Raw genomic sequence first — 14328 nt, 5'->3', positions numbered from 1 at the left:
AGGTGGACATGCTACCACAGCTCTTGGCTATGAGGCAGCAGGTGCGGATGAGTGAAGGAACACCTGCAGGCTCTGTGGCCTGGGACTCACAGTGGCAAACCGAGCCTCTGCCTCAAAACACGGTGGAAGGGGAGGAAGAAGCCCAGTGGTGTCCTCTGACCCTCCACATGTGTGCTGTGGTATGTAGGTGCCCACACTCACACACAAACATATAACACATCACAAACGTGCTAAGATGAGAAACAACTAGGAATAAGAGCTGGTGGTGTAGCTCAGGGTTAGCCCTTGCTTAGAATTCACACACCTTGGGTTCCATCCCAGTGGAACATGATGCATGTGCACCGACTGAGCTAGGCTGGGAGTGAGGCTCAGTGGCAGAACTCCTGCCTGTCCTGTGTAAGGCTGGTGGCTCAGCCCGGAACAGCACAAAGAGGAGGGGAAAGGGGGAATGATGGGTGGGTGGGTGGCATTATGCATAAATTTCACAAATACTAAATAATAAAAAGATACACAAGTACATACTACATGGTCCCATTTACAGGAGGTTCAAGAAGATACAGAAATACTCAATGGGAGATCTCAGAACAGTGTGGTTGGTGGTGTACACCTGCAGTGCCAGCTGTGGGGAGGCTGAGGGGGAGGGTTACTGGAGCTAGTTTCAGACTAGCCTGGGCAATACAGCAAGATGCTGTCTCAGAGGATCCCACCAAGGGGACAGAGAGAAACAGGGTAAACAGAACAGTGGTCCTCTCATGATGGGAGAGTGTGAGTTAGGAAAGGACACAGGGAAGCCTTGTGGGTGCTGGAAATGGTGTCCATCCTGTTTTTATTAATTTAAGGCTTTGTTGACTAGACAAAGAGGATCGGTGATGGAGGAAAGCGGCCCAGGTGAGAAATATGTGCAAGTATTATGGGATATAGGGTGGGAAGTAGCCCAGCTAGGAATTACTAGAGCAATTGGCATGGGATGTGGGGCTGGGAGGTAAAATATAGCTTAGGGGGATAGTTTCTGCCAGCTCCAGTGTATAGACATACTAAAAATCTAACAGGAGCTGGAGAGATGGCTCAGTGGTTAAGAACACTGACTGCTCTTCCAGAGGACCCAGGTTCAATCCCCAGCAGCCACATGGCAGCTCACAACTATCTGTAATTCCAGTTCCAGAGAATCCAACACCCTCACATTAATGCACATGAAATAAAATAAGATTATATATATATATATATATGTATATATAGGCATATATACATATATATATATGTATGCCAGGCGGTGGTGGCACATGTCTGTAATCCCAGCACTTGGGAGGCAGAAGACAGGTGGATTTCTGTGAGTTCGAGTCCAGGACAGTCAAGACTACATAGAGAAACCCTGTCTTGAAGCAAAACAAAACAAAAAAAATCTAACAGATGTCTCTGTCTTATATTGATATGATAGTGGGTTAAATAATTAACTGCCATAATAATGATATGTAATTAATAATAGATGCTTTTATCTACAAATAAATTTTGTTGTAGAAAATATTGGCTATTAATATTTACTATTAATCGCCTATGATTATTAATTAGACATGTCTTAGGGCTACTATTGCTGCGATGAACGCCATGGCCAAAACAACTTGGGGAGGAAAGACTTTATTTGGCTCACATTCTGCCTCACAGTTCAAAATCAAGGAAGTCAGGACAGGAACTCACAGGACAGGAACCTGGAGGCAGAGGCTGATGCAGAGGCCATGGAGGAGTGCTGCTTACTGGCTTGCTCCTCATGGCTTGCTCGGCCTGCTTTTTTATAGAACTCAGGACCACCAGCCCAGGGGTGGCCCCACCCACAGTGGGCTGGGCCCTCCCCCATCAATCACTAATTAAGAAAATGCTCTACAGGCTTGCTACAGCTTGATCTCATGGAGGCACTCTGTCAATTGAGGTTACCTCCTCTCAGATGACTTGGGTCAAATTGACAGGAAACTATCCAGCACAAGACATTAAACTTATTAGGAAAAAGCCGGGCTTGGTGGCATATGCCTTTAATCCCAGCAGAGGCAGGCATTATCTCTGTGAGTTCGAGGACAGCCAGGGCTACACAGAAAAACACTGTCTTGGAAAAAGAAAAGAAAAGAAAGGCCCTAACTAGTTAAAATTAAAAAGTATTGTTTTTTTTTTTTCTGAGCTAAAAGCTGGTTAAGCATCTGTCAATCTTGTTTAAAAGAATTCTGTTGGAAACACTGGTTGTCCCACCACCAATAAACTTTCTTTTTTCTCAGTTGGAGGTCATAGGACACTTCAGCATTATTTAGAATGAGAGTATTTATAGTGTAGAAAAGTCACATGGCACTGTAGTGCGGTGTGGCACAGAGCATCTCCAGTGTAGAAAATCCCTAAAAGTCACATGGCACTGTAGTGCGGTGTGGCACAGAGCATCTCCAGATTTCAAGGGATTCTCCAGTTGTCTCCTTGGTGCAGCCATCATCTCTTAAACCGTCGTCCCTCTGCGTGGCTGCGGTGCCGGTGCGTGATCATGACGGCACTGGGTCATGATTATCTGTCACTGATGCTCTTTCAATAAACTACCAACTGTATTTCCCTGTACATGGTTCTTAAAGCTCTTTGCGATTTGTTGTCTTTTCTCCCTAGGAAGTTGCCTCCAAACCAGTTGTGATCTCCACCCCTACACCCACCATCGTCCGCCCTGGCTCCCTGCCTCTCCACTTAGGCTATGATCCGCTCCATCCAACCCTCCCTTCCCCAACCTCTGTCATCACACAGGCTCCACCATCCAGCAGGCAGATGGGGTAAGTTCAGAGAGTAGGGAAAACAGCGAAACCAAATTTCCCTTTCTTTATGATTTATTTTTATTATATTTTTAAAGTATGTGTAGGTCTGTGTGGCTTCCTGCATATGTGCACATAAGTACAGGTGCCCTCAGTGGTCAGAGGCATGGTCAGATCCCTAGGAGCTGGGCTTGTGAGTGGCCTAGGGTGGTGCTGTTGGCTGGACTGACCTTCTGCAGCTTGTGCAGAACCAGCTCTCCAGCCCTTCTCAGTCTTGTTCAACATTTTGAAATGTTTGATAAAAACGGAAACCGTTCTGTTGTTCTTGATCGTAGATTTGTTGTTGTTTCGAGACTTGAGCTTTCTTTTTTTTTTTTTTTTTTCCTTAACATTTATTTATACAGTATTCTGCCTACATGTATGCCTCTGTGCCAGAAGAGGGCACCAGATCTCACTATAGAGGGTTGTGAGCCACCATGTGGTTGCTGGGAATTGAACTCAGGACCTTTGGAAGAATAGACAGTGCGCTTAACCTCTTTAGTCTCAAGACTTGGTCTTTCATTCTTTTCTTTTCTTTTCCCAAGACAGGGTTTCTCTGTGTAGCTTTGGCTGTCCTGTACTCACTTTGTAGACCAGGTTGGCCTTGAACTCACAGCAATCCACCTGCCTCTGCCTCCCGAGTGCTGGGATTAAAGGCCTGCACCACCACGCCTGGCTTGAGATTTAGTCTTTCCATCACCCTGCTTCTGCCTCCTGAGATTATGCTCCCAAAGCTGGCTCCAGGAATTTATTTTCGCATACCAAGAAAATGAGTTATGGAGATTATTTCCTAAAATGAAACATGTATTTGCTGGTAGAGATTTTAATCTTCCCAAATTCCTAATGGAGTTAGCACCCAGCTATTGAATTTGATTAATTTGAAAAGTATAAAGCGTTGCCAGACTGCGGGGCTGGATATATAGCTCAGGGTAGAGCCCTTTCCCCGGCAGCAGCGTGCCAGGCTCTTCAGGTGGACCAGGCTGGCCTGACATGCTCTAAGGCACTTTTGTCCGAGCCCTAGAAGGCAGACTGCCATTTCTCTCCTTCTGTTCTCCCTGTTCAAGGGAATGTCAAGATGTCACCATGCTGCTCTAACCTGTCCCCAATGAGAAGACTGTCAGACGTTACCTGGTTGTAGGCAAAGGGTTGAGATTGTGATATTCCCCTGTGTCTCCTGCAGCTCTCCTACTGGCTCCCTCCCTCTCGTCATGCACCTTGCTAATGGACAGACCATGCCTGTGCTGCCAGGGCCTCCAGTACAGATGCCTTCTGTTATTTCGGTGAGCTTTGTTGTTGAGGTACTCAAACCTACCAGCACACCTCCTTTCACGTAACGATCATAACCAGAGGACCCCCAGGGAGACGGGGGCCTGGCTGTCTTGGTTGTCTGTGTCAGTGTACCCAAACTCTCTACTAACCTCTGCCAGTGCAGCTCTGGGAAGCGCTAGACAAAGGCTCATCTGGACAATTGGCTCGTAGTCAGGGAGTTGATGTGCCAACCTGCTGATTGGTCAGCCTCCCTGGGCCCTAGCTTCTCCTGCATGAAGATGCATAACCCCAACCTCCCCCACAGAAAACGGGGAGGAGTGAGAGCCCTTCGCTCTGGGACACTCCTTAGGGAAGGTGTTTCCTAGGCTGTCCCTGCATGCCCTGTGAGCAGGCTACACAGAATAGGCCCCGGCATGCCAGTCTCAAAGGCATTGCATTAGAGGAAGACAATGCTACCGTGTCTCCTGGTTTTCGTCCTTCTCTTGGTTCAGCTGGCCCGACCGGTGTCCATGGTGCCCAACATTCCCGGCATACCTGGCCCACCAGTTAACAGCAGTGGCTCCCTCTCTCCCTCTGGCCACCCTCTGCCATCAGAAGCCAAGATGGTGAGTGCATCGCATCCTGAGGCAGTGTGGGCTTCTTCTAAAAGGAGTAGTGCCAGGCTAGATTATTCAAGTAAACTGAGCAAAGGAACTTTCTGAGGCTTGTGTAGCTAAAAACATCTGCTGTGGGGCTTGGAAAAGACCCTGGTTCCTCGGTCTCCTGCCCCACCCCTCTAGCCTGGCATAGGCCATGGCACAGGAAGAAGCAGCACAGATTGTTTGGATGGAACACTTGCCATTTCAGTTCCAGGGTGACAGATGGAGGGGTGAGTGGCAGGGGGGCTGGCCAAGTGCTGAAGAGCAGTAACCAGCATCTGGCCAGGCTCCAGGACAGAGCTTCCATGTGGGTCCTATGGCTTCCACAAACCCCAGCCCACAGCTGAGCCCAGGATGAGGGCCAGGGAACCAGAGTGTGCACTTTACGGATGCAGGTGGGCACTGTCTCTCCCTGCATTTTCTTTTAGTTCCTCTGTTAAGAGAAAACTGAATTCTGTAAGGTCAGTAATAAAATACAAGTTTATCCTTCCTATCCTTGACAGAGCCTCACCCTTGCCTTCTTAAACAATCTTTCCACACAGAGACTAAAAGCCACGCTGACCCACCAAGGCTCTTCAGTCAATGGAGGCTGTGGCATAGTGGTGGGTACTGCCAGCACCATGGTGTCAGCCCGTCCGGAGCAGAACCAGGTCCTCACCCAGCACCCCGATGCCCCATCCCCTGCCCAGCCACAGGTCAGTGCTGCCTTTTGCCGGGAGAACCAGATTGTGTAGCCCTGGCTCTGTCTCTTGTATCTGGAGAAGAATCAATGTGGCTGTCTGGGTGCCTGCTGCTCTGGATGTGTTTGGTAGGTTGACCACAGCAAAGCAAACTATGCTCTATCTACCCGACTCTGTGGTAGACATAAATCACACAAGCTGGGGTGTGGGGAGCTGTTGCAGAGGATGCCGCTGCATCTCTCGCTTCTGCTAACTCTTAACAAAAAAGTTATCGGTCACCTGATTAGATCCTATAACATAAGGATCATTATAAGGATATATTGATACTGGGGCTGGAGAGACAGTTGAGCAGCTGAGAAATTCCCAGTACCAACATGGCAGCTCACTCGTGTCTATAGCTGTAGTCCCGTGGGACCCCACACCTTCTTCTGGTGTGCAAGTGTTCAGGCAGTGATGATGCGCGACTTTAATCCCAGCACTTGATAGGCAGAGGCAGGTAGAGCTGTGTGAGTTTGAGGCCGGCCTGGTCTACACAGTGAGTCCAGGACAGCAGTGCTACACACAGAGACCCTGTTTGGAGGGGCGGGGGATGTGTGTGTGTGTGTGTGTGTGTGTGTGTGTGTGTGTGTGTACACACAATATAATGTTATGCTCGTAAAATAGATGGTTCGTTTATAAAGTAAGGAAACACACAGCTTCTCATTGCCAATCTAATGGTCCCTTTTTATCACAGAGAAGTGAAAAAATTAAAAATAAAAAAAATAAATGTTTAAAGCCAGAGAAGGTCCCATCTACTTGCCCAATCTCTTCTCAACGAGGTCTCATTTTAATATGGTTGTTTAGGACCTGAACAGCCTCAGTTTTCATAACTGCCTTCACTGGGCAGGTGACAACAACCTGAGATTGGTTTCTAGTGTTCCATTTGTTGCCCAGTCTCCTTTTTACTGATGTCACCACCTGCTCCATCGGTTACCACCACATGCCCAGACATTTCATGGCCATATGCTGCCTTAAGCCTTAGCCAACAACACGAGCTCTCATTTGTGTTTTCTTCTCGGGAGCTACGGCTTCCCACCATTCTGCGCCCCTCACTCCCCAGAGCCAGCCAGCACCAGAGACGGTAAAGCGCCAGGCATTGCGGAGCTCTTTTCTTTCCTTTTCTTACTTGTTTGTGGTCTGGAGTCTCTCAGACCACACAACCCTCCTGCGTCAGCCTCTTGTTGCTGATATGTAAGGTGTGTGCCGCGCCCAGCTGGACTTTGGAGGACCAGCACCCAGGCAGGTGTTAGTTAACTGTGTGAGTTAGAGATTCCCTAGTCTAAGTAAGTAAAACATGCCTTGGTTCCTGATACTACTGGAAACATAGTCCAGTATAGCCTAAAGTACGTGGCCTCACTATGTACCCCTGGCTATCCTAACCCTCACTACGTTTTTTGTTTTTGTTTTTGTTTTGGTAGTTTCTTGTCTTTAGGCAACTGAGTACTAGGGGCCGGGCATGGTGTTGGCACACGCCTTTAATCCCAGCACTCTGGATGCAGTAGCAGGTGAAACTGTGAGTTTGAGACCAGCCTGGTCTATATAGTGAGTTCTAGGACAGCCATGGCTACACAGAGAAACCTTGTCTTGAAAAACCTAAATAAATAAACTAATTAATTAATAATAATTTTTTTTAAATAAAAATTTAAGGAACTGGGCCCAGTTGTGCACACCTGTAATCCCAGCATTCTGGGAGGCAGAGGCAGGCATGGATCACTGAGTTCAAGGCCAGCCTGGTCTACAAAAATGAGTCCAGGACAGCCAGGACTGTTGCACAGAGAAACCCTGGACTTACTCACTCCATAGTGAGTGTACGTCAACCAACAAAAACAGTAGCATTGTAGCTCAAACCATAGGTTCAGTTCCCAACCCATCCCCCCAAAAAAACAAAACACACTCCCAAGTGATCCTAGTTTCAGTTCTGTGTCTCAGAAATAATCAGTTTCCAACATAAGTCTGCGTATGGTACTGGGAGGAGACGGAAAACAGCGTAAGAAGGCCGTGGACTTGGTGTGACTGCCAGGCCTTACAAATCTACCTAACGCAAGTTTGATTTGGAAAAAAATTATTTTCCCATCAAGTATTTCTCTGTTCTTCTAAACGACAAAGCTCAAAGTTCCAGCCTGTGAACCCCAGCACTCTGGATGCCCAAGCACAAGGACCAAACTCGGGTCTGCCTGGGCTGCTGAGAAAGACTGCTCCCAGACAAGGCAGAAAAGGGGGAAGAGAAAGGTATTATTGAGCCCGGCAGTGGTGCTCACGCCTTTAATCCCAGCACTTGGGCGGCAGAGGCAGGTGCATCTCCAAGACAGCCAGGACTACACAGAGAAACCCTGTCTCGAAAAAGAAAAGAAAAGAAAAACAAAACCAAAAGCATTCTTCTTTCTGGGCAACAGGTCTCTCCCGCCCAGCCCACCCCTAGCACTGGGGGACGGCGCAGGCGCACGGTGGATGAAGATCCCGATGAGCGTCGGCAGCGGTTTTTAGAGCGAAACCGAGCTGCAGCCTCCCGGTGCCGCCAAAAGCGGAAGCTGTGGGTGTCTTCCCTGGAGAAGAAGGCAGAAGAACTTACTTCTCAGAACATCCAGCTGAGCGTGAGTGGTACTGGGTGACTGTCGGGCTTGAACAGAGGACGGGCATTCTTTAACTAGTTTAGATCCGGAAGTGTGACAGGAAGGGTAAAGAATCCCATAATAGTCAGAATTGAAACTCCTCCCCTAGCAATTGAGAATGAGACCATCTCCTTCCAGATTTGCCTTAGCACAAGTCATTCAAAGATCCATTTGGGGTCCAGGGATGTAACTCTTACGGAATGCTCCGCCGACGACGGAGGAATGGAGAGAGGCCAGGAGGGGGCCATAGACCCATCTCCGTGGCGGGAAGCAGGTTAAACGCCAGGGTGTGCTCTCTTGAGTCACGAGTACAACCGACTGCACTCAGAGAACACCTGATGGAAATGTGTACTTGCACTGCAGGTTTCTTAGTTAGGGTTTCTGTTGCTGTGAAGAGACACGTGAGAACAGCAACTCTTTGGTTTGGTTGGTTGGTTGGTTGGTTTTTCGAGACAGGGTTTCTCTATGTAGCCTTGGCTATCCTGGAACCCTCGTTGTAGACCAGGCTGGCCTCGAACTCACAGAGATCCACCTGCCTCTGCCTCCCAAGTGCAGGGATTAAAGGTGTGCGCCACTATCACCCGGTGCTTTTTCATTTGTTTGTTTTGTTTTGGGGTTTTTTGTTTGTTTGTTTTTTTGGTTTTGAGACAGTGTTGGATGTCCTGGAATTCACTCTGTACACAAGACTGGTCTTGAACTCACAGAAAGTGCCTGCCTCTGCCCTCTGAGTGCTAGGATTAAGACCGCAGCAATGCTTTTTTGTTGTTGTTTTAGGTGTTTGTTTGTTTGTTTGTTTTTCGAGACAGGGTTTCTCTAGGCAGCCTTGCCTGTCCTGGACTTGCTTTGTAGACCAGGCTGGCCTCAAACTCAAGTGCTGGGATTACAGATGTGCACCACCACGCCCAGCTTTGATAGCAATTCTTATAAAGAAAAGCATTTAAGCCAAGCATGGTGGCGCACACCTTTAATCCCAGCACTGGGGAGGCAGAGGCAGGTGGATCACTGTGAGTTCGAAGCCAGCCTGGTCTACAAAGTGAGTCCAGGACAGCCAGAGCTACACAGAGAAACCCTGTCTCGAAAAACCAAAAAGAAGAAAGGAAAAAGAAAAGCATTTAATTGATGCTGGCTTACAGGTTTCAGAGCTTTTGTCCATTACTGTCATGATGGAAAGCATGGAGGCACACAGGCAGACAGGATCTAGGGAAACGGCTGAGACACTGGGCCTGGCTTGAGCTTCTGAATCTTCAATGCCCACCCTAAGTGACACACGTCCTCCAACAAGGCCACACTTCCTAATGGTGCTACTCCCTGTGGGGCCATTTTCATTCAAAACGACCACAGTAGGTTAGTTAATAAAAGAAAGAGAAACAAAAGAAAGAAAAAACAGAAACATAAGCACAAACAGAACAATTATAATCCAAGCATTCTCTTGAGTAATCTTTCCCTTCTTCTGTTTTGGTTTAAAGTATTTTTCGTGGATCAGGAGATGATTCAGTAGGCAGAATCTCCTGCCGTCAAGCCTGACAACGTGAGCTCTACCCTTGGGACCCACGTGGCAGAAGGAGCGTACCTGAGACCGCACACATGCAGTGTGGTGTGCACGTGCCTATCCGCCCACACACACATAACAAAGGAAACTTAAAAAGGGGTCACCAGGCGGTGGTAGGCGTGCGCCTTTAATCCCAGCACTCGGGAGGAGGCAGAGGCAGGAGGATCTCTGTAAGTTTGAGGCCAGCCTAGTCTACAAAGTGAGTCCAGGACAGCCAGGGTACACAGAGAAACCCTGTCTCAAAAAAACAGTCTGACAACCCAAATTTGATTTTCAGATTGCACAAATTATTTTCTGACTTACTCGCACGCGCACTGTGATATGCACATGTGCACACACACACAAAATAAATGTGTTGATTTTTTTCTTTGATAATGCCATCATGCATACAGTGTATCTTGTTCATATCCACAGCAACTTTTCTTTCTTTCTTTCTTTCTTTCTTTCTTTCTTTCTTTCTTTTTTTTTCCGTGAGACATGGTTTCTCTGTGTAGCCTTGGCTGTCCTGGGCTTGCTTTGCAGACCAGGCCGGCCTCGAACTCACAGCAATCTGTCTGCCTCTGCCTCCCAAGTGCTGGTGTTACAGGTGTACACCACTGCTCCTGGCTTCTGTAATGTTTGGTGTAACACAGCCATTAGCAGTCCAAGAGAAGAAAGTGAGTTCTCTCCCTAGGTTTCCATGTCAGAGTTTCTCTGTGTAACAGCCCTGACTGTCCTGGAACTTAAATCTGTGGACCAGCTGAGATTAAAGGCGGGTGCCAACATGCCTGCCTTTTTTTGTTTGTTTGTTTTTGGTTTTGTTGTTGTTTGGTTTGGTTTGGCTTTTTTGCTTTTTCGAGTCAGGGTTTCTTTGTGTAGCCCTGGCTGTCCTAGACTCCGCTTTGTAGACCAGGCTGGCCTTGAACTTAGAGTGATCCACCTGCCTCTGCCTCCTGAGTGCTTTTTTTTTTTTTTTTTTTTTTTTAATGAATTATCTTAATTTCTTCCCTCCCCTTCAGAATGAAGTCACATTACTACGCAATGAGGTGGCTCAGTTGAAACAGCTTCTGTTAGCTCATAAAGACTGCCCCGTCACTGCACTACAGAAAAAGACTCAAGGCTACCTAGGTGAGTCATCCATAACCTAAGCAAAGTCAGGCTGTTGGTAAGCATTCTTTCTGGTGAATCAGTCCTAACAACAACAACAACAACAAAGATTTTTTTTTTCTCATCTGCAATCCTAGCAAGCAAAAAGATTGGGAGTTCAGGTTCCTCAATTATAGCCAAAGTTTGAGGCAAGCTGAGCTACCTGAAACTTTCTTTCAAATAAATAAAAAACTAAGCTTTGGCAGTAATGCAGAGTTAATCATAACTATCTGTGATAGCTGGGGAGAAGTAGCAGGTGGTCTTTCTTAGGCCTGTTTTATTAAGTGGTTTACTGTCTTCCCACTTCTCCCATGATAGGTCACTTACCGAAGTCATAGGAGCCATAGGAGCATAGGAAAGTGGTAGTTTCTGTGGCAGAGCTGGAGGGACTGTGAGCTGGCTCAAACATGGGTGGTCTCTGTAGACCAGGCTGGCCTTGAACTCAGAAATCTGTCTGCCTCTGTCTCCCAAGTGCTGGGATTACAGTTCACTGGTTGTCTTTATCATTTCAGATATGTATTCTGACAAAAATGTTAAGAATCTTTATTGAATTATTTAAATTTTAATGTGTACTTTAGGGGTATTTTGATTTGTTCATCAAGTACTCACTGAGTTCCTGCTCTGTGCCAGGCACACACTGCAGAACAGGATTAACAGATTAGGTTAGATCACTGTCCCCAAAGAGTTTATAGTTCAGTAGGTAAAAGGCCCCCACCTTTAATCCCAGCACTTGGGGAGCAGAGGCAGACAGATCTCCGTGAGTTCGAGGCCTGCTGTGTCTACAAAGTGAGTCCAGAACAGCCAAGGCTACATAGAGAGACCCTTTCTCAGAAAAACCAAACAAAACAAACAAATAAGAACTGAGTGAGGGTGTGGCTGACACTCAATGTAAGAGCGAAAAGTAAAGTAGCTGGGAATGGTGCTTCCAGAACGGAAAGGCCAGGCAGAGGTGGGTGGACTACAGCAAGTTCAAGGCCAGCTCATCTCTGTCATGAATTCCAAGCCAGCCAGGGGTACATGGTGAGACCTGCCTCAAACACAAACAATAGAAGAGGTTGTGTGGCTGTGTGTGGGTAGTGTGTCAGGGTAGGTAGAGAAGCATCAGGAGCCTTGCACACAGTCTTGGCAGTAACAAGGACTTAAGCTGTGCAGCCAGTGGAGGGTGCAAGGCCCAGGCCGGGTGTGAAGGTCTGGTGCTCCATTAGAGACATCAGGGTGCACAAACAAAAGGAAGGCAGCCGCCCTAGGTCAGCCATTCCAGACCCTCTCCATGGGCTGCGGAGGGTGAGGACTGGTGTTCTTCAGTATGCAATCAATGCATGGCTTTCTGCTCAGTCCTTACAATAACTCTAATTGGCAGTCCATTAAACTACATGCTTATTACAACAAGGTTGTGTTTATTACTACTTTGTGACATCCCGTGTATATAGGTACTTGACATGAGACATTGTCCCTACCTCTCAGAGACTCGTTGGTCGTGCGACCTTGTCAGTGAGGGAAGGGCAGGTGTCCAGTGCCCTCACACATCGACGCCTGATGAATGAGTGAAACGTGAGCTCTGCGAGCACAAGGAAGGGCCGTGTGTCCACACCACACATGCATGCAAGCATGTGCATACACAACGTAAATGGAGATTTTTTTTTAAAGAAATGGAAGAGAAGCTGCCTGGTGGTGGTGCACACCTTTAATCCCAGCACTCGGGAGGCAGAGGCAGGCGGATCTCTGAGTTCGAGGCCAGCCTGGTCTACACAGTGAGTCCAGGACAGCCAAGGCTACACAGAGAAACCCTGTCTCGAAAAACTAAAAAATGGAAGGAAAAGAGAATTAATTCATGCCTTGAGGTCAGGGTTCTGGAGTTTTCTCCAAAAAGATCAATGAGGTTCGTTCTCCTTTGTTCTTTATAATTATGACAAAAGAGAGTCCTCTTCATTTCTCTGTCCTGTTATCTTTTTTTTTTTTTTTCCGTTTGTTTTTGTTTTGTTTTGTTATGTTTTTTGTTTTTGTTTTTTTGAGACAGGGTTTCTCTGTGTAGCCTTGACTGCCCTGGACTCCACTTTATAGACCAGGCTGGCCTTGAACTCACAGCGATCCGCCTGCCTCTGCCTCCCGAGTGCTGGGATTAAAGGCGTGCGCCACCACGCCTGGCCTCTGTCCTGTTTTCCAACCACGTGCTCTCTACTGTCTGCCCTCCTTCCTGCCAGAAAGCCCCAAGGAAAGCTCAGAGCCAACGGGCTCTCCAGCCCCAGTGATTCAGCACAGCTCAGCAGCCCCGAGCAACGGCCTCAGTGTTCGATCTGCAGCTGAAGCTGTGGCCACCTCAGTCCTCACTCAGATGGCCAGCCAAAGGACAGAACTGAGCATGCCCATACCGTCCCATGTGATCATGACCCCACAGTCGCAGTCTGCCGGCAGATGATGCCTCCCATGATGGAGAGGTCCCCAGCCAGAGCTCGCCCACCTGAGCCCAGAGAGATCATCTTAGCCCTCCCACCTGCCTTGGAATTGGCAATATGGGAGAGGAAGATATTGTGTGTTGTGAGTATGGACAGATGTGGGGTTTTTCTCTTCAGCCACGTGATCGTGTACGCTTGACACCTGTACTAGGGGCCGCGAGCCCCAAAGCCACATAGATCATCCCGCAAGGGTGGGGTTTCTATGTATCTACAGCCAAAGGCCTTTCCATATGGTCCGAGCAATCACCCCTGCCCTGATGCATGTGTGCCTGTCTCTTAACACTACCCTTGCACTTGTAGGTTGGGATTTCTCAGTGTCCTCTCCTCCCATTGAGCTGTGGCTGTTACCTTCTTATTTCTTACTAGCATGCCACTTCCTGCCAGATAAAGGGAGACTAGATTTGATGGCATTTTACTTGCTGTCCCATCCCCAGCCACCCCACGCACTCAGGACTTTGTCTCCCAGTAGCTGCTTATTTATCTCTTCCCGTTCCTAAAGTACAGTGAGCACACTCACTCACTGAGAGGGTAGCACATGTGATGTGCACAGTAGCAGCGCTCCCGCCTCTCCATGTGCTTCCCTCCTTATTCCTACCTGCTACCAAAACAAACACAGACAGACAGACAAAGAAAAACTCTGAGAGTTTGAATCATTATTCATTTCCAAATCTATTGGGTACCTCATTTTGTCTCCTTAGTCTAGTAGTGGGGTCTTTCCTGCCTCCCCACTGTGCCTTGGGAACCTCGTCTTGTGGCCTTATTGTTAGTGGCAATGAAAAGGAGAGAGCCAGGATCTAGCTGGGCTTCCCTGTCGCCCTCCGACCCTCCAGCTCCACCCATCAGGGCAGCAGGAACAGCCTAGTCTAAGACTCCTTCCATCCCGTTAACTGGATTAACCGATTCAAGAGTTTCCTGGCCAAAGTCTATAGAAAACCATTTTCGGGCCTCTGTGCTCCTGCCCATCCCTTCTGTGTCACGGCCTGTCCCTAGTGCAGCGTCTGTAGCTAGCCCTCCTCTGACTGTTAAACTGGAGCTGTTTTCTTTGGTTCTCTTGTTCCTCCTCCTGTTTCTATCTGAGGTGTCTTGAGCCCACCAGTGTCTGTCACTCCCCACTCCCCTCTTTTCTCACCAGGTTCCTAGCGCAGCCACTAGGTGTCTCTAG

General features: G+C 47.9%; 1 protein-coding gene across 1 annotated transcript in view; it reads left to right on the top strand.

Moving 5' to 3' along the window:
• LOC127201755 (cyclic AMP-dependent transcription factor ATF-7) overlaps window positions 1-13679 on the top strand; it is a 59006-nt gene extending 45327 nt beyond the window's left edge. Inside the window, exons 5-11 of the mRNA XM_051160490.1 lie at window positions 2629-2786; window positions 3985-4084; window positions 4565-4678; window positions 5254-5406; window positions 7824-8021; window positions 10587-10695; window positions 12915-13679. Coding sequence (XP_051016447.1) covers window positions 2629-2786; window positions 3985-4084; window positions 4565-4678; window positions 5254-5406; window positions 7824-8021; window positions 10587-10695; window positions 12915-13129 — 1047 coding nt within the window. The 3' untranslated portion in view covers window positions 13130-13679. The remainder of the gene's footprint in view (window positions 1-2628; window positions 2787-3984; window positions 4085-4564; window positions 4679-5253; window positions 5407-7823; window positions 8022-10586; window positions 10696-12914) is intronic.
• Window positions 13680-14328: the final 649 nt, after the last annotated feature.

This window comes from Acomys russatus, chromosome 17 (assembly GCF_903995435.1).
Source record: "Acomys russatus chromosome 17, mAcoRus1.1, whole genome shotgun sequence".
Classification (NCBI taxonomy): domain Eukaryota; kingdom Metazoa; phylum Chordata; class Mammalia; order Rodentia; family Muridae; genus Acomys; species Acomys russatus.
The sequence above is the reverse complement of the archived record's forward strand: the minus strand, read 5'-3'. Positions and strand labels throughout refer to the sequence as shown.